Source organism: Patella vulgata, chromosome 3, assembly GCF_932274485.2.
Source record: "Patella vulgata chromosome 3, xgPatVulg1.2, whole genome shotgun sequence".
Taxonomy (NCBI): Eukaryota; Metazoa; Mollusca; class Gastropoda; family Patellidae; genus Patella; species Patella vulgata.
The window spans coordinates 11,695,815-11,716,594 of record NC_065881.2 but is presented as its reverse complement, the minus strand read 5'-3'; the positions used below and the strand labels follow the sequence as shown (position 1 = coordinate 11,716,594).

Genomic DNA, 20,780 nt, shown 5'->3' with positions numbered 1-20,780 from the left:
GTTTCGATCCCTGGCCTGAGCCTATGTGGCTTGGAGATAGGAGCACCTTCTCAACCTCATGGGTTTACTCTAGTTTCCTCCCCCATGAAAGCCCCCTGCACGTGCGCTAAAGTAACAAAAATGAAAATAAGACAACTAAACACTAAGAACAACAACATCTAATCCAGACAGACCCTTTTAATTAAACTACACCACAGTAGAAACCCAATGGTACCTGAGTTGTAGTGATACAGTTAGAACCTAACTAGCAATTAATATTAACTTTTTGGAATCACTAAGCTTAGTCCCGATTTTTGGCCACATTGCAACATATACATAATTTCATCAGACCACTGCTGGGAAAAAAATTAAATATAATATTGTATGCACTAGAAATTAATGCTGGATTTTCGGAATCCATATGTTAGTCCCATCAGCTTGACGCTAATATTAGTTTACACTGGAACTAACTTAAGCTTCACCGACTGCTTAGCCTTTTCTTCCAAATATTACTAGATCATATATTGTTACAGATAAGTTGGTAATCATTGTTTTGAGCAATTTGAAATATAATTTTTGTGTTTCAAGCAATTTGAAATATGATCTATGTGTTTTTAGCAATTTGAAATATAATCTTTGTGTTTCAAGCAATTTAAAATATTTTGAATAGAATATTTTGAGCAATATGAATGAATAGAAGCAATGATCAAGTCAAAAATTTGTTGACATTTATTTTTGTTATTTTTGACAGATAATTGATATATTACATATATATCATGACTAATGATAAATAGATATATTTCTTGTTGATGTTATTTTTGACAGATAGTAGATATAGATCAATGTCTTGTTATTGATTGATTATTATAGATCAATATCTGGTTATTGATTGATAATTAGATACAGATCAATATCTTGTTTTTGATTGATTAAAATACATGTAAGGGTGATGATTTTCCGTTTCACAAAAGGAAATGGGATATTCCATTTTAAACAATAAATTGATTGTAATTTCTAATAATAATCTTTGTGTTTCAAGCAATTTAAAATATTTTGAATAGAATATTTTGAGCAATATGAATGAATAGAAGCAATGATCAAGTCAAAAATTTGTTGACATTTATTTTTGTTATTTTTGACAGATAATTGATATATTACATATATATCATGACTAATGATAAATAGATATATTTCTTGTTGATGTTATTTTTGACAGATAGTAGATATAGATCAATGTCTTGTTATTGATTGATTATTATAGATCAATATCTGGTTATTGATTGATAATTAGATACAGATCAATATCTTGTTTTTGATTGATTAAAATACATGTAAGGGTGATGATTTTCCGTTTCACAAAAGGAGATGGGATATTCCATTTTAAACAATAAATTGATTGTAATTTCTAATCAATTATGTTTCGTGAAATACAGCAACTGTGCAAATCGAACAGCAGATTCTGCGTTTTTCTTTGGGTTTCACGCAATCGCAGAAAATTATCACCCCTATGTATGTATATTGTTTATATATAGTAGATATAAACGTATATCTTGTTATTTTGATTGATAATAGATACATGTATATATATATAGTTGTTTATTATTTTGTATTTTTATAGTTGTTGAATGTTGTTAAGGATGTGAATCAGCTTTGTTCGCAGATAAGAAATGATGAAACACCTTTTTTTTTTATAAAAAAAATATTTTTTTCTTAGATATTTAACCCTTTCACTGCGTATACCCGGTAGTACCGGGTATTATAAAATGTCGGTAAAATGCGCGTACCCGGTATTACCGTGTTCTCAGTAAAGCCCTCGCTAAAATTAGTACCGTAACTGCAAGTGCCATCTATTGTATTTTCTATACACTAGAACATATTTCCACGTGTTTCAAAGCGGCAAACCGTAAAATGGCGGAGTGCATAGTGACAACGTAGACGATGCACTCTCGACGAAGTCATGAATGACGTCTTGCTGACCAACACGTGGACAATTTCGAGGCGGGTGATACACATAATTCGTTTCCAGTTACTTGATAATGATAGTAGTCAGGACAGTGATTGGTATTATGAAGTGTGTGATTTGTTGCGCGACGTTCCGCCCATGGCTAGCTATGTCTCTCGTGCATGATGAACAAGCCCAATGTGAACACGATAGCCCTGTGTCTGCAGTAGATTCTGACAATAACTCTGATGTTGATAATAATGCTGGCCTGCTGGATCGTAAGAGACGTAGGCAATTCCTGAGGCCCGAACGTGTAGATCTATTGACTGACTATATTGATAATGATATGGGACTTGGGGATGAAAGTGAAAGTGAAAGTAAAAACAAGGTATTGCAATCCGCACGTGGTCATGGCAGCGGGAGATGTGATGCGCGCGTTCGTGGCGGCATTGCTCATGGCTGCTATTGATATTTTTGTTCATTTTATATATCTTTATCAAAATCCAGTGAAAAAAAACAATATCTTTTAAGTATTTCATGTTAGCTTTAGTGAGAAATGAGAAATCCAAAATGGCCGCCATGATGTCACGTGACTACATTATTATGCAAATTTCCAAAATTCTATTTTTTCCTCTTAGCCCAACCTCATGCCCATCCCAACAGACAAAAAGATTTTTCATAAAAGCTTCCATAAGTACTGCTTGGCATTCAGTTCCAACCTCCCTTTTTTCCTCAAAAAAGGGTCTAGCACAGGCAGTGGATTTACGTCTAGCATTGAAAGGGTTAATCTTGTTTTGATTTTTTCTATTTTAAGATCTGAGATAAGGTAGTCAGTAAATGTTTTTCTAGTTTGTTCTTCAATGGTTTGATAATTTTTATACTTAATCATGGAAAATTTTATGTTTGTGCTGTAGTGTTTATACCCCCGCCAGATCGGGGTGGCGTCCTTACTGCACTGCTATGGCGATGAAAATTCGTTTTAGAGCGTATCAAGATCGCCATAAGCGTGGTAGAAATGCCAGCTATCGTGCTGTGGTCTCCATGGTCACCAACGATCACCGTTTGTTTTGAACATACTCAAAACAAACGCCAAGGTTCTGCGATCTAAACTGGAAAGCTATGAGAATGTGACTTTTTTCAAGTTTGTAATTTTTGGGGACATTTTCTTGTGTTGTTTTCACGTTTACCAGTGACCTTGTGCATTTTCTGGTTGCCGTACGGTCGCAGCAGCGCAGGAAGGACGCCAGCCCGGTCTGACAGGGGCATTAGTCAGTTACAGCTTATTTCATCAGTCTACTAGAAAAAAAGAAATTTCTGCATAAAATGAAAATATTTTCTTAATTTTAAATATAGCTCATGGATAATGCATCTTTAACCTAATTCTGTACATATTTAACCAACCGGTAATTCAGGTAATAGACAAAAAAAATATAAAAAAAATCGAATTTTGATTTTAACTCAAAAGTTGGTATCGGTGACAAGGACCTTCCTGGTTTCCAAGCCGTGGATCAATGAGATTCCAGGGTTAGTGTTCGATCATCCAGTATCTGATTTCCAAATGATGTGGTGTGTAGGAAGGTATTTCCAGTCACTCTGAGGTAATGTTTTTTTTATTGTCTCAGATTATTCATGTAACTATTACAGGGAAATATGATTTACCAAATTCACCCAAATCCACCACTATTTCAATTTGGATCATAATAATTTATATCAAAAAATCGATATAAATTATTGTTAAATGGAGTTGAATTAATGGTAGATTTGTCATAAAGAATGTTAAATTATGAAAAATCAATATAAATTATTGTTAAATGGAGTTGAATTAATGGTAGATTTGGGTGGTTTGTCTATATAGTAAAACCAGATTTTACAGGACAATTTCACTGTCCACTGATTTTACAATCTGATTAAAACACAGATCCTATTTCGTTTCGTTTTTTATAGTTCAAAATTTCGTTTTACTTGTCTTTACTACACTAGGATCTGGAGAGTTATTATATAATGCGTGTTCTGGATGATGTGAGGGATTAGACAATGAAATGGTCTGTTACGGCGAGTTTTTGGCATGAGATGCACAGAACTATGATTGGTTAATCGAAGGTATGTCAAAGGGTCGAAAGCCACTTGTATGGCCTCTGACGTGATCTTCCACTACAACCAGTCAGATCTTCATGTGGTAGAGGCCATCGAAAGTATAAAAAACGAAACGAAATATAGATCTGTATTTTCATCAGATTGCAGATTTTATGTACTGGTATGCGTTAAAATATAAACTTAAAATAAAAGATATTTGCTATGGTTGATGGACGACCATGATGCTCAAACTCAAGATGGTGATCAGAACTTGTTCTTGATATATGTTTATTACCTAAAACTGACCTTGCTGGACAAGGGCAGATAACTCATGTTAATACTGATTGATATCCATATGTTATGTATGAATTTGTTTAAACATTTTGTTTGTCTCTTTGATCTGTATGAAAATGCCTCTTTGATCTGTGGATCAGAGGCGGGTTGGATGTCTGAATTGTCTAAGACATGCACTTTAGATCATAAGGTCTAATCATTGAGTCAAGTGGTATGGTTTCGATTCCAAGCTGGTTTGTGACAAGGAGTAGGGTTGTCTGTACAACCTCGTGAGGTTTCTCCAGGCCGCCAGTTTCCTCAAACTGATAAATATCCCTATGCAGGAGTAAATAATTGCCTGTACAACCTCGTGAGGTTTCTCCGGGGCCGCCAGTTTCCTCAAACTGGTAAATATCCTTACGCAAAAGTAAATAATTCTAACAAAATTGAATCATATCTTAATCTTAGTCACGAAATTACCTAGTTTATTTCAAGTGGATCTGACACAAGTAAGTAATTAGACCTGTTTTTGCCAGTCACTATCTGGATGAAAAACCTGTAAATTAGCAAGCTGGAGGATCGCTGGTAGTGAAACTATATGAGCGCTGGAATCTTAACTGGGCTGTCCCAAAAATAAATCACAGACTTTGCCGAGAAGACTCTCAGGCTTTTTTAAACCCACATCCCTAATTTTGGGGGTAGCACCTGCCGGTCTGAACATTGTTTTGATGTTCGAATTGGGTAAAAGAACCAGTAACAGTTGGAATTACATGAAGAGTTGATAGAAATTCCAATGTCATGGCAAAATCACATATGGGGGAAACCGAAGGACCTGGGGAAAACCCATCAGGTTGGACAGGCAAACCTACTTCTTGTCATTTCACTCGAAAGAGGTTTGGGGAAAGATTCTCATATTAGTTCAAGCTATGAAGGACCTGGGGAAAACCCATAAGGTTGGGCAGACGAACCTACTTCTTGTCATTTTACTCGAGAGGTTTGGAAACGGGGTATCATAAAGTCTGTCATTGAGTCGACTGGCGTGGTTTCAAATCCCCGGTTGTATGTGACAAGGAGTAGGGTCGCCTGTCCAACCTCGTGGGTTTTCTCCGTGTCCTCCAGTTTCCTCCCACTGCTAAAGACCCTTACGCGCAAGCGAATTATGTAAATAAAATTAAACCATATGTTAGTCCCGAAATGACCTAGTTTGTGTCGAGTGGACGTTAAACCCCATTTCTCTCTCTCTTGGAGGGGGGGGGGGGAGAGATAAGTTGAACCTATGACTTGGATAGCTAACAGGCGTTATTATCTAATGTGCGCATTTTAGACTCACTCACTGATTCAAAGAGATCATACGTCCACATATGTTATATGTACTCGTTATATATATATACATGTCGATATTATTATATCTTATTTGTTATTTCTAGACATTATAGTGCTCACAGAAATTGCTTTAATAAAAAAAATGTCTTCCAATCATTATCTTCGTTATTTTATATTTACTAGCAATATTCCATTGATATATGACTCCATTGTTCATTTTATACATGACCATGTTGTTCATTTGATATATGACCACATTGTTCATTTGATTAGGAACACATTGTTCATTTGATTAGGAACACATTCCAGTGTTGGCCTAGAAAGTTCATCAGGATTTTCTGGTGTAGTTTCTCTTGTCAGAGGTACAGGAGGGGGGGCCTGACAAGGACAGCTGTCTAGTCATTTGGATGGAACAAAAAAAACAAGGTTCTATGTACATATTGGCATGTACGTAAGAGATCCCTTGGCAGATGGAATTCAATATAAGAGTAGACTGTAGCGCCACTGTCTGGGCAAAATTTCAGTCATAGCACACTGCATGGCGTATTCCTGTCTTCATCAGCCCAGTCGGAGCAGAACAGTAGGACGTTAAACCCCATTTATTTTCAGCATGTTTGGACAAAGCTTTTTGTCGCATCCAAACAACTAAGGCACATCTTTTATTGAACGCACCTTGGGCACCATCCCAAGTGAGAACCAAGCTTGAAACATCCAAAAATTACCTAGTTTATTTCAATTGGATCTGACACAAGTATGTAATTACGATTTTAAGCCTTGACATTATAGTCTTGAGGCCTGGGTTCGACCACCATAGCCTCCACTACTATTATCACTTAAAGGGCCGGTATCCAAATTAATAACACAACAGAAAGGATAATTCAAGCATGGTTAAATGACAATAAAATCTGGATTAATTGGGAATAGGGGTGTTGCTAATCAATATTGTGGCTCAAATATTTAGGACCATTTCACTAAATATTTATATCAAAAAATTAACACCTTATTATGTGTTATGTTGTGGCCATTATGTGGTTACATAGTTCTTAATATATTTTGGACTTCCTTCCAGAATACTTGGAGCTTGAATCTACACCTATGTTAAAGTGGTTATGTGACCATTATGTGTGAACCTGTCGTTCCATTCTAATTATAGAATAGAATGTATTATGTCCTTCCTCTCTAAAATACTTGGATCGTGAAATCATTTATAAAAAGAAAATATAAAGATATTTTTTAGTATCATTATAATATATTAATTTGAGTAACACACAGATAGTGCCATTGAATGCAAATATTGCAGTCATGAGCGTTATAATAAATGTAATAAACATAAAACTTAAACTTAATATTTGTAATACACATGTACAGTTAATATTGAGAAGACACAGGTACACTTAATATCAGTTAATATCGATAATACACATTTACAGTTAATATCGATAATACACATGTACAGTTGATATCGATTATACACATGTACAATTAATATCGATAATACAAATCTACAGTTAATATCAATAATACAAATCTACAGTTAATATTGATAATACACATGTACAGTTAATATCGATAATACACATGTACAGTTAATATCAATAATACAAATCTACAGTTAATATTGATAATACACATGTTCAGTTAATATCAATAATACACATGTACAGTTAATATCAATAATACACGTACAATTAATATCAATAATACATATGTACAGTTAATATTGATAATACACATGTACAATTAATATCAATAATACACATGTACAATTAATATCAATAATACACATGTACAATTAATATCAATAATACACATGTACAATTAATATCAATAATACACATGTACAGTTAATATTGATAATACACATGTACAATTAATACCAATAATACACATGTACAGTTAATATTGATAATACACATGTACAGTTAATATCGATAATACACATGTACAGTTAATATCGATAATACATATGTACAGTTAATACAAATGGAAGACAAACAATGTAAATAATATAGATGTAAAATAAAAAAAATAATCATATTGAAGAATTGAAGATATATTCTGGTCAGCACATTTACCTCAAAACTTTTCCTGTGGGAATCGTTGACAAAGATAGCATAGACAATTGGTGAGCATATTAGGATTCATATCAACAGGTTAGTTTTATCATAGTGTAGTATATATCATGTATACATGTAGCAACAGGTTAGTTTATCATAGTGTAGTAAATATGTATACATATATGTACATGTATCATAGCAACAAGTTAGTTTTATCATAGTGTAGTAAGTATTTCCTATAATTAAGTGGTGACTCGAGGTTCTCATTTTAAGGTGTTTATGTTCCTTTCCTAATAATGAAGGTTGCCGGTCCCCTAATAATGAAGGTTGACAGTCCTCTCCTAATGAAGATTTCTGGTTCTCTCCTAATGAAGCTTGATGGTCCTCACCTAATGAAGGTTAACGGTCCTCTCCCAATAAAGGCTGGAGGTCCTCTCCTAATAAAGGCTGGCGGTCCTCTCCTAATGAAGTTTGCCGGTGGTCCTCTCCTAATGAAGGTTGACGATCCTCTCCTAACAAAGGTTGCCGGTCCCCTAATAATGAAGGTTGACAGTCTTTTTTAGCAGATATGATATCTGCTGCAAGTTTACCTTCAACATGAATTGTTACATGTTTTCGAAGACTGCTTTTATGATTAAAAGTTTTAAAACATGTGTCACATTTATACGGCTTTATCTTCGAATGTGTAACAAGATGTCTATTTAGTTGATATTGGGCGTAAAAGGAATGATTGCAAAAACCGCACGGATAAGGTTTAATCCCGGAATGAATCCTAGAATGTCGTCTCAGATCGCTATTCGTCACGTAAGATTTCTCGCACATTTCGCATTTAAAGGGCTTATCCCCTGTATGATTCTGAACGTGGGCCACCAGGCGGCTGTTCTGGGTGAACGATTTATCACAAATTTCACAGGTGAATGGCTTCTCACCTGTATGTGTCCTGATATGTCTGATAAGATCACTATTGGCAGAAAATGATTTACTACAAACTTCGCAGACAAAAGGTTTTTCACCCGTATGATTCTGCATGTGCGTCAGCAGCCTGCTTTGCTGTGCGAATGATTTATCGCAGATGTTGCATGAGTAGGGTTTTTCCCCTGTATGAATCCTCATGTGTCTAAGAAGATCGCTGCTCCATGAAAATGATTTACCACAAACATCACATTTATATGGCTTTTGTCCAGTGTGATTTTGGATATGTGTCAGAAGACTGCTGTTCTGACTGAACGATTTACTACAAACACCACACTGAAATGGTTTCTCACCAGAATGAATTTTCGAATGTCTGTTGAGATCATTTTTTCTCGAAAATGATTTTCCACAATCGTTACATGTAAAGGGTTTTTCACCCGTATGGAGCCTCATGTGACCTATTAACCCACTGTTGAAATTAAATGATCGATCACACACACCACAGTCAAACGATTTCCTTCCCTTCTTCGTTTTTTTAGCTGGGGGTTTTGTGGTTTTACATTCCTTCGATGGAATTGTCATTTCTAAATGAACAGCGCTGTGCACTTCTAGATCTTTAAATTGTTCAAAACTCTTTTTACAAACTGAAGTAAATCCAATTGACTCTTCTGGCTCTGTTTTAACTTGTTTGTGTATTTTACTATGATTTTCTAAATCATTATATTTTTGAAAAATTGAATCACATACAACACACTGATGAAATGTAGCAACATCATCCGTTGTCTCTCGTTCAAAATGTACAGGGTAATTTTCAATTGATTCAAGACCTGTTTCGTCTTTCACAAGAATATTGCTGTGGTTTTCGATATCCCCAGTTTTCAAATCTACTACAGTTACATTGTTGTGGTTTTCAACATTCTCTGTTTTCTCATCTTTAACATGTATTTTGTTGTGGTTTTCTAAGTCACTGTATTGTTGAAAAATCTCATCGCATACAACACATTGGTGAAAAGTTTCAACTGTATTATTTTCCTGAAGTAAACAAGGTAGACATTAAATTCAAATTGAGAGAGAGAAAGAGAGAGGGGGTTTAACATCCACTCAACACAAACTAGGTCATTTGGGGATTATCATATGGTTCAATATTATTTCAATATTTCAATTGCACATAGGTGTCTTTAGCAGTGTGAGAAACCAGAGGAAATGCAGAAGGTTGGACAGGTATGAGGTAACCATACTCCTTGTCACCATTCAGCCACTAACCCAGCCCCCATCGGGCCTACTCGTACTGTATACTACAAATCTAAAATAAAATTTGAAGACGAAAAAGCCTTACAACCCCACTGGAAAACTCTATATGCTCAATTTATTTACATTTATCAATGATCAAACAACAATATTGTGTAGAATAGACCCTCCCTATACATAAGGTATAAACCCTCCCTACACATCAAGGTATAATAGTATAGACCCTCCCTACACATGAAGGTGTAATTACTAAATTTGTATAGTGCATCATGTCATGGGTTGGTGGAGAAGAGCGTGAGAACACAACAACTAAGACATAGGCCTACACTAATCCAACAGAGTAAGGCCTGCATCTGCAGTAGGACATGCAGTAAGAGAGTGCAGTCATGTGTGAAAAAGATTTATTTAAGGTCAGTCTCAAGTGACTCCCTCCTGACAAGAGTGCAACCCGCTGATCACAAGAGTGCAAACGGTTGATCAAGCGCGACATTATTGAATAGTTGTAGCCCTATACAAGATTAGCAGAATTTAAATAATTTGAAACTGGTTGATATTATCGAGAAGAGATGCGATCCTATTAAACGACCTCCTATGAGGTCCGGTTTGTCCTGTTTGTGTTACGGTTGAGTTCTTTTTTTTAACACATACCGGTACATGTATTGGACTACGGTAATTCAAATTACTTACCATAATTTTTATCAGTTCGTCCAGGTGCCCTGCTCCGGACTTACTTTTCTTCTTCTGCTTGTGCTCTACTCTCAACAATGTTTAACAAGTGCAACTCTGTTATCATTTGTATTAAAATGTTACAAGGGCACTTGTGTTCATTTTGCTGTCACCATTTGCAAATTGTTGAAACGCCTGGTTGTATATATGAACTGGATCAGAGTTTAGTCAACCCGAGTAACTCATGCAATAAATAATCCTTGCTTCCTCGTCAATGACACAGTGTCTATCGATAAGGGCAGGATATTTGGGGGCAATTTGAAGAGTAACTATTATTACTTCGTCAAACAAAATTACATGGGACAGATTTGACAAAGAAATGGGAAGATTTAATTGTCACATGATGAATAGGTCACAAAATTCCTAATAGGGCATGTAATTATCAAATTGTGAGAGAGAGAGAAATGGGGCTTAATGCCCACTCGACACAAACCAGGTCATTTCGGGACTAACACACGGTTTTAATTCTATTTCAATAATTCGCTTGCGCGTAGGGGTCTTTAGCAGTGGGAGCCTTGGTGGTTCAGTGTGTAAACCCCTAGCTCATTAACCAAGTTCCTCATGGCAAAAATATTGCAATCACTATGGCATTTATTCTACTGTACATTTATCTTAAGAAGTATGGCACGTGAAAGATCCCTTGGCAGTTGGAATTCATAATTATAAGAGTAGGCCATAGTGCCACTGTTCGGGCAAAATTTCCCCTCATTGGACACTGTACATGACGTATGTCCGTCTTCCTTAGCCTAACTGGAGCAGAACAGTAGTTCATCATAATTTCATCATTTCATACAAAGTATGATTTACCATTTGATTAACTGTAAGCCATTTTTTCGAATACTTTACGATAAGTTTGAACATGTTATAACCTTTTCTTGCGCCCATTCCCTTTCAGGAAATTTTGCCTGGACAGTGGCGCTATGGCCTACATTTTATTGAATTCTAAATGCTAGAGGTTCTTTTATGGCCATGCAAAGGTTTACACAGGACCTTGGTTTTTTGGCCCATCCAAACAAGTCACCGCTGTTCCTTCCCAAGCCCTTCTTCCGCCATCACATCACTGAGATGGGTGTGTGTGTGTGTGTGTGTGGGGGGGGGGGGTTGATACAGGAACCTCTTGAGGAATTTACTAAGTCAACATCTGGAGCGAATCTAAGACATTCTTAACTTATTCACTGAGCATCCACGGCTTCCGGTTTCAGGCAAATAAAACAAATAAACTATAAAGACATTAGTCGAGAGAGAGAGAGAGAGAGAGAGAGAGAGAGAGAGAGAGATGGGGTTTAACGGCCACACGACACAAACTAGGTTATTTCAGGACTAACATATGGTTCAATTTTATTTCAATATTCGCTTGCGCGTATGGATCTTTAGCAGTGGGAGCAAACCGGGGGACCTGGAGAAAGGCCACAATGTTCGACATCTACAAGAACAAGCTGGGAATTGGAACCACGTAACTGGTCTCAATGACAACCCTTATGACCTAAAGCACACTCGTTAAATCATCCAACCTCCCAACTATAAACAAAGATACATGTATATAACAACTTTAATAAGCATATGATTGAAATATTTCACCACACAAATTACACTCCTGTGATACAGTTTTGTCTTCTTTAACATCGATTTCTATTTTTCTGCGTTTTTCTACATCAGTTATAATTTATATAGTTTTGTATTTTCACTTTTTGTAGGTTTTCCAGGCAATCATAGAACTGCAACCAACAACACCCGCTGTAAAATCGTTCATTGTGGACTTCGAAGCGGGGATATGGCAGGCGCTAGGAATCGTCTTCAGAGAGCATGCTATTCAAGGTTGTGCCTTTCACTGGGGACAGGCCGTATGGCGAAAGGTACAAGAAAAGGGTCCGAGTGGTCTTTAGGGTTGGTCCGAGTAGTCTTTTAGGTTGGTCCGAGTGGTCTTTTAGGTTGGTCCGATTTGTCTCTCTTTTGGTCCGAGTGGTCTTGGAACCGTTCACCATATGACCTTGAACGTCATACACTTTGTTTACCCGGTGAGCAATTATATCATTTCTTGGTTTGTATTTGTTTCACTGTCATATTGTGAATTTTATAAATACGTAAGAAAAATGGGTAAATTTTCCATCTTGAAATTTATAAGGAATGGTATGCTCCATTTTGTGCCATGGATTTACGCTACCCGAGTAACTCACACTACATTAATTTCCGATTTCATGGTTACCTGATGTGTAATTGACCACGTAAATGCTTGACCGTTTTAACCACAGTAGCTTGTAAAACATGTAACAACTGCCATGTACTAGACATGATCTGCTGATATCACTTGCAACTGAGCCCACTACTTATAGAGAAACATGGTGTCTTCTGTGGCAAATAGAGTGTGAAAGCTGTCGTGTTGTAGAGCAACTGATGGTAAGAAAGCTGTCATGTTGTGGAGCATCACCACAGTGTGACTAAAGATTTGTTTTGTTTTGAAATATGTGCTGCTCTGGGTTCTTGTTTCTTTCATATCTACCTGGATTTGATCCTGGTAAAAACAAAAATATTGGCCCATTATGGCATTAATACAAGGGTTGCTTGAGTTAAATTCCAGCAGTTGGAAATTGGGTCCTTTGACTTAAGTCGCACCAAAGAAAGAACCAACTTGAATTGAAATATTTTTCGCAATTACATGTAGGGGACATGAATTTGCCTTATTTGCTAAGAATTGAACAACTGATGACCTGAACCAGATTTGGGCTTTGTGAAGACTTGGAACTCGGTTGGTTGGACTTTACGGCTAGATCTATTTGTCAAGGCCAACTCAATTTTCGTAATATTTGCTGAGATTGTGATTGTTGGCGAGATTGTGGGTTAGGGTAAGCGTTAGGGCTTGGTCCAGGGTTAGGTTGGGATTAGCGCTAGCCCTGTTTGTTTACACCTTGTGACCTTGACTAAACTATGATACAAGTTTGACTGCCTGTGTCAACAGTGAAACACACAATCTATTATACTTCAGCACAAGCTTTATTTATAGACCTAATATTTTCACTAATCAACATATGAAACCCAATGATTCATAGACCTACTATTTTCACTAATCAACATATGAAACCCAATGATTCATAGACCTACTATTTTCACTAACCAATATATGAAAAAACCCAATGATTCATAGACCTACTATTTTCACTAACCAATATATGAAAAAAAACCAATGATTCATAGACCTACTATTTTCACTAACCAATATATGAAAAAACCCAATGATTTATAGGCCTAATACTTTTACTAATCAACATACAAAACCCAATGATTTATAGACCTAATATTTTTACTAATCAACATACAAAACCCAATGATTTATAGACCTAATATTTTTACTAATCAACATAAAAACCCCAATGATTTATAGACCTAATATTTTCACTAATCAACATAAAAACCCCAATGATTTATAGACCTAATATTTTCACTAATCAACATATAAAACCCAAGGATTTATAGACATACTATTTTCACTAATCAACATATAAAACCCAATGATTTAAGCCATTTATAAAATGGATATACATTGATTATTATTAAGTTACTGCTAAATGATAAGGCCAGCTCAATTTTTCGTCATAGATCACGAGATGTAAATAAGGCTAGCGCTAATCCCAACCCTAACCCTAATCCTGGACCTAGCCCCAATACTTACCCTAACCCTAATCTACAATCTCGCCAACAATCACGTGCTCTGACCATATTTGCATCTCAAATATTTACATCTCAATGACCTTGACAAAAATTGAGCTGGCCTTAACAAATAGATTTAGCCAGATTAGAAGCATACCCCAGTACTTAATGAAATTGTCTCGGACACCCAGAACCACCTAGTCTCTTCAATGTACAGAGGGTCTGGGTCAGTTGTCAACATTTGACGAAATTTACTGGATAATTGACCAGTTTCACATGGGCAATGCAACTTTTTGGCTTTTAAAAGTCAAGAAAGGGTTGCTTCCCTTCCAAAATTATTATATACGAACATGAATAAAAACTATAGATTTGATCCTTGAAAAAATAAATTTTACAATACAAAATTTAATACTTTTGCATGTTGAAATAGTAATTCTTAAATCAATTTCATAGCCGTTGACATCTTGTTTTACCCGACTGAAAAAAATAGATTTTGTGCATGATAACGTCCAATGACCTAGCTATTCTCAAATGTTGGCAACTCTTCCAGACTAATATTTGGATATACAAATTAAATAGGGACACATAGAGCTATTTTGAATATCAGTTTCATTAAATAAAACAATCAAGCATTAATAATCTCCTTTCATTTCATTTTTATTGTTCCTATATTTAAAGGAACTTTCTATCAGTTATCGTGCTCCCATTATTTGGAACTCTTTGCCATAAAGTGTTAAAGCCAGTGAAGATATACATTGTACCACACTCAACAAGTAGACGCCAATGTACTTTCATACACCTAGTACTTGCTGTGGTCGTAGAGATTTGAAATTTGCTGAGGGTGTTCAGGGTGTCTCATTATGATCTCACACCAAATTTCAGACAAATCTGTCAATAACTTTTGATTTGACACAACTTTTACTTCTCCTATTTTCTGGTACGACGACCTCTCATTTCAAAGCAGCGTAGACATACCAGTACTACCCCAAACTTCTACCTCTCTGCTCTCATTTTCATGTATAGACATTTGAAATAAATGTCAGGCAAAAAGTTTTATCCAGGGTCGTTTACAAAAATGAATAAAACTGTCAAATTCATAATAATAAAAAAATAATTCCATATTTGACAATAATAATAAACACATGTAGAATAATCTCAGATAATATAAATATGAAAAGGACAAATTTCTAACATTAACAATATGAAATATGAATTGTTCATTAAGCATACATTATGCAAGAGCTAAATCTGCCTATTGTAGGTCTTTCTTTAGGCCTGAAATGTTTTCTAAATTATTAATTAAGTCATTAATTAACTTATCCAGGCCATAATCAACTCTCGTTGGCATCAGATTTCTCTGAAATTAAATAGACTAGAACAGTTCAGCCATATTTTGATTTAAGCTAAAAATAGAGGAGCAAGACTTAGCTTCGAACAACCAGTACAGTGTTTGAAATTATTGCACACAGCTTGTCAAACCTTCAAAGGCTAATATCTTCACTCGCAATTGAGTAATTTGAATGAAATTTTCAAATTATTCATTTTACATTATCTATTTTCGAACTATTATAGCAAGAATGGCTAGCTCTTTATCTAAATCTAACAATGTATCTTTAACAAGAACAACTATCATTAACCAATATTCAGTATCTGGCTGCGCCAAATAAATTCAATATCATTGTGTTGTAAAATGTCTGAATGATGTAGATTACAAAAAAAATAATAAATTAGATAAACGGTAAAATCGCGTAAATAGAAACACGATACTAATAAATCCATCCGCCGGTTACAGGTTACTATAAATATACTCTATTAATCCTGTCTTCATCAGCCTAGTTGGTGCAAACTAAAAGAGTAGGCCATAGCGTTGCTGTCTGGGCAAAATTAAACCCTATTTCATTTCTCATCTGATCAGACATATTGGAATACTGGTGATATTCAACCAATCACAGCCTAGCTTTCATCAATTCTTTAATTTAAATCAACAGGGAGAGAGAGAAATGGGGTTTAACGTCCACTTGACACAAACTATGTCATTTCGAGACTAGCATATGGTTTAATTTTATTTCAATAATTCGCATGCGCTTAGGGGTCTTTAGCAGTGGGAGGAAACCGGAGGACCCGTAGAAAACCCACGAGGTTGGACAGGCGACCCTACTCTTTGTCACGTACAACCGGGGATTCGAAACCATGCCAGTTGACTCAATGACAGGCTTTATGATACAGCACGCACGTCCTAACCATTCAGCCATCCAACCCCCCTAAATCAACAGGAATTTCTATTTAAATTTGAAAGCCTGACAGTGTGCAATAAAATTGAATGTTGTGTAGTACATGTATAACTTAAAATAAACAGCTAGTCATCCTTTCATATGTTTTCAAAGATATACTTTCATTTTGTTTAACATTTTGTGTTTGTTTATCTTTACATCTACATACATGTAATATAAACCTGTAAACGGAAGCAAATTTTGTCCGCTTGGCAAAGCTTCTAATACGTGTACATACTATATTCTCAAATAGAGAGACAGAGAGTGAAATTGGTTTAACTTCCACTCAACACAAACTAGGTCATTTCGGGACTAACTTACTATTAGAGTAGAGTTTTAACCCTTCGTACTGCAGAATGTTCTCATTGTCGGGTTTTGCTCCTGTTTGCTCACTACACTTATTATTTTAGCGTTTTCTGAGATTCTAATTTCTATCCGGATTATCGCTCTTATTGTTAAAATTGTTTGACGTTCTAACTCATGACATCAACTGGCAGACTATCACCATTGAGGAGACGACCACTGTCAAGATCAGTCGCATTATTTCTGTTACGTCTTTTTTTGTATTTCTGATTGTTTTCAAATTTGAGTGAAGTCTGTGTCACTACAGGCCCTGGACTGTACAGCGCAGTGGACGCTTACGGCTGGCCCCCGGATCCATTCACTTGATTTGATATTTGTTTATTTGGTGCAATGTCTATTTTCTGTCTTGTCCGCAGGTTTATCTTGTAGATTTTTGTTTTACGTGTAGTGCGGTCCTCCTGCACTTACTATATGGTCCTATTTTATTGCAATAATTTGCTTGGGCGTAGGAGTCTTTAACTGCACTATGGGAGGAAACCGGAGGACCCAGAGAAAACCCACGAAGTTGGACGGCGACTCTACTCTCTTTCTCTCTCTCTCTCTCAGCATCTGCCATAAAGTGTGCCAAGAAGGAAATTTAGTACGGACAGCAGCACTGCGGCCTACTCTTGCATGTATATCGAATTCCAATGGCCAAGGGTTCTTTTACGAGCATGCCAATGTGTACATCGGACCTCTTTTTTTTCCCCTAATGAACAAATACACGTCCCTTGCCAGACCCTCTGTCCTGCACCACTGACAAGAGGGAACCACGAAGGAAAATCCTGACTATCACAGTACCTAGCCAGGTTAGTGAGCCACCTCTAACTCACTGAACCACCTCTACTCCAGAACAAAATAAAATCTCATTGTAACTATACAATCTAATAAGGCTACCAGCATTGGTATATTGGCTACACAGGTTCAGCAGCACATTGAATATAACGGATTTCAGCTGTCCTCAATAGCAGTGTGTGGTGCAGTTCTCCTGCACTCACTAATAGAAGTTTATGGCGCTAATCGAACGGCAGCACATCATATTTAAAATGTCTATTTTTCATATGTCTGTTTAAATAAGTCTTGACACTAAATGCCTTGCTACAAAGATCACACTGATAGGGTTTTTCACCTGTATGGATTTTAATATGGATCTGATAATAACTTTTGATACTGAACGATTTATTGCACACATCACACGTATAGGGTTTTTCGCCGGTATGCATTCGAGTGTGATTTTTCAAAATGTCGTTCCGGTTGAACGATTTACCACAAATTTCACACTTGAATGGTTTATCCCCAGCATGAATTCTAAGATGTTTTGTTAAACTGCTGCTTTGGCGAAATGATTCTTCGCAAATGTCACACTTGAATGGTCTGTTTCCGTGAATTCTTAAATGATTTTGTAAACCTGTCGCTTTATTAAATGATTTGTTACAAATATCACATTCATACACGCGACCTGAATGTTTTTTCAACATGTGTTTCATCAAACCACAATTATATCTAAAGGTATCGTCACACACTTCACACCTGAACGGTTTTTCCCCTGTGTGGACTCGTGTATGCGACAAACATTGCTCTTTATGGTTGAACGCCTTCGGACAGAATTGACACTTAAAGGGTTTTTCACCCGTATGTATTCTCATGTGCCGTTCAATATGAACCAGAAAATTAAATGATTTACTACAAACACCACAAGTAAAGGGTTGTTCTCCCGTGTGATTTTTCCTGTGTAGTTCTAGATTTCGTTTATTGCTAAAGAACTTGCTACAAACATCACACTCGAATGGTTTTTCACCAGCGTGACTTTTCAAATGTTCTTTGAGTCGACAGCCATGTTTAAATGTCTTGCCACATAATTCACACTCATGGCCGGATTTCTTTTCATTTTCGGAATTTAATTTTACATCATCGAAATCATCCGATGAATGTGAAGTACTGCCTATAGCATCTTCTTCTTCTTGAGCGTGTGCTTTACAATGTTCTTCTAAATCAGCTAAGATTTCAAACTCATCTCCACACAATCCACAGTGCATAATATCTCCAACCTCCTCCGCCTCTTGTCCTTCAAAGCGAACTGGTAGTTGACAATCATCAAAATCTGTTTTATCATCGTTATCAGTTTTGTCTTGGACAACATGTATTTTATTGTGTTCTTCTAAGTCTGCGTATTCTTCGAACATCTCATCACACTCAATACATCGATGATGTGCGGATTTATTAGATGCCTGCAATAAGAGAGGAAGTTATAGGGTTTAATATTTAATGACAATTAAAATTTCTGGAGTGACACATACTCATAATAGTGCTTTTTAGTATTAATTAAAGTCAAATATTAACTTTAGCCTCAAACAATTGAGGACGCCGGTCACCGGCCAGGGTAGGGGGGGGGGGGGACAACAATACCGGTATACGAATATATATGAAAGTCCAGTCTTTTATTGTGGGCTTATAAAAACAAACGATACTGCTATAATCCAAGCTCAGTGATTACATTAATGTTGATATTTTTATTTTTTCTTAATTAAATATTAATTTATTTTTTTTTATGGATTGAAAAATTAAATATTGTCTCAGACTCAAACATTTAAGCTACAGATTTCACAATAAGTTTTTTGCTTAAGTTGGTAATTGTTGATAAAACTTATGAACAGTTTATATTGGTAAAAATATAATCAAATACTTGATGCAGTTCTGTGCAAAACGACTCAAATGTGAAACCAAGTGGTGCGAATCGACCAAGTGAAAATACCCCGAAATTTCCATTTGATGTAAATAATCTTTAATCTTACCATTTCGCGTTACAGACAACTGTTGATTTACCAATTAAATAATACACAACAGACGTAGATCTTTTATTGCATAAACAGGTCACCTACAAACCAGTTCAGCTCGGAGATCTGACCCCTTGTGGCCTTCGTTCTAAACTCGGTTTGACGTACCGTACCGAGTTTAGGCTAATCACTTCCGCAATACTTTCAGCAAATTAACTTCCCATATTTTGACCCTACTTTGTATAATTCACTGCAAATATTTTAAAAATTAACCGTTGAGTGTTTCTACAGCTAAGCTTAGACTGTTTTCATACGACTGAAATGATTAATTCCGTCTTTTCTTGTCGTTTACTATGATTATTTTTCGCAAGAATTAGACGCCATCTTTGTTCTCATTATTGCCTCGGTTATCAAGACTGGACCTACTTTAGGAAGTTTCGAAGCTAAGGTTGAGTTTTTTCGCCCATTAATATTTTTTTGTTTTATATGTCTGCTACTTAATATGTAGGCCTATCTTTAAAAAAAAAAAAAAAAAAATTAATGGGTGCATGTTTCTTGCATCAAACTAATTTATATTGTTCCAAACAAAAAAGTTCAAGAAAATATGGAATGGAATGAAATGAAATGGGGTTTAATCTCTTAAATCTCTTAAATTAGCTTCTCTACCAACTAGTACCATAGGCGTACGAGCTGGGGGAGGGGGGGGGCGCAATATGACTATATAATTTTTCTGGCATGAAGCACCAGATATTTCTGTATGGCTGTATGACTGGAACCATTATATTTCCAATGTAATTAATTACATTACCGTTACATTTTAAATGTAATCATTACAATTACTTGCTCACTTTTAGTAATGTAATTAATTACCATTACCCATTACACTGAAAGTAATTAATTACCATTACCCATTGATTTATGACTATATGAACAAACCCCCCTTTTTAATATAAACATTGAAAAACAAAAACCTTTTTTCTTTTAAGCAATTAGATAAAAGTCATAAGCAATCAAAATAGTTTATCTATTCAACTAGGAAATTACTGAGCATGACCGTAAAACCAAATATATATGAAGTAACCATAAAATGGTGAGATACTTGAATGCCACAGTGGTTACTATAAGTACTTTACGGAAAGTTCACACCAATCTGATTTTTAAAAATCCTGCCATCTTCACTCAAAAGTTACAAATATAGACCTACCGTAAAAACGAAGTT

The 20,780-nt window shown here is 35.8% G+C and overlaps 2 protein-coding genes across 2 annotated transcripts; both read right to left on the bottom strand.

Moving 5' to 3' along the window:
• Positions 1 to 7,549: 7,549 nt before the first annotated feature.
• Positions 7,550 to 10,808, bottom strand: LOC126816178 (zinc finger protein OZF). The gene is made up of 2 exons (XM_050542434.2): positions 10,495 to 10,808; positions 7,550 to 9,591 (listed from the first exon to the last, which is right to left on the bottom strand). The coding sequence occupies exons 1-2, from the start codon at positions 10,495 to 10,497 to the stop codon at positions 8,047 to 8,049; spliced, it is 1,548 nt and encodes a 515-aa protein (XP_050398391.1). The 5' UTR covers positions 10,498 to 10,808; the 3' UTR covers positions 7,550 to 8,046.
• A 6,867-nt stretch (positions 10,809 to 17,675) lies between these two features.
• Positions 17,676 to 19,950, bottom strand: LOC126816190 (zinc finger protein OZF). Its single transcript, XM_050542456.2, has 2 exons — positions 19,580 to 19,950; positions 17,676 to 19,015 (listed from the first exon to the last, which is right to left on the bottom strand). The coding sequence occupies exons 1-2, from the start codon at positions 19,580 to 19,582 to the stop codon at positions 17,804 to 17,806; spliced, it is 1,215 nt and encodes a 404-aa protein (XP_050398413.1). The 5' UTR covers positions 19,583 to 19,950; the 3' UTR covers positions 17,676 to 17,803.
• Between the last annotated feature and the right edge of the window lie 830 nt (positions 19,951 to 20,780).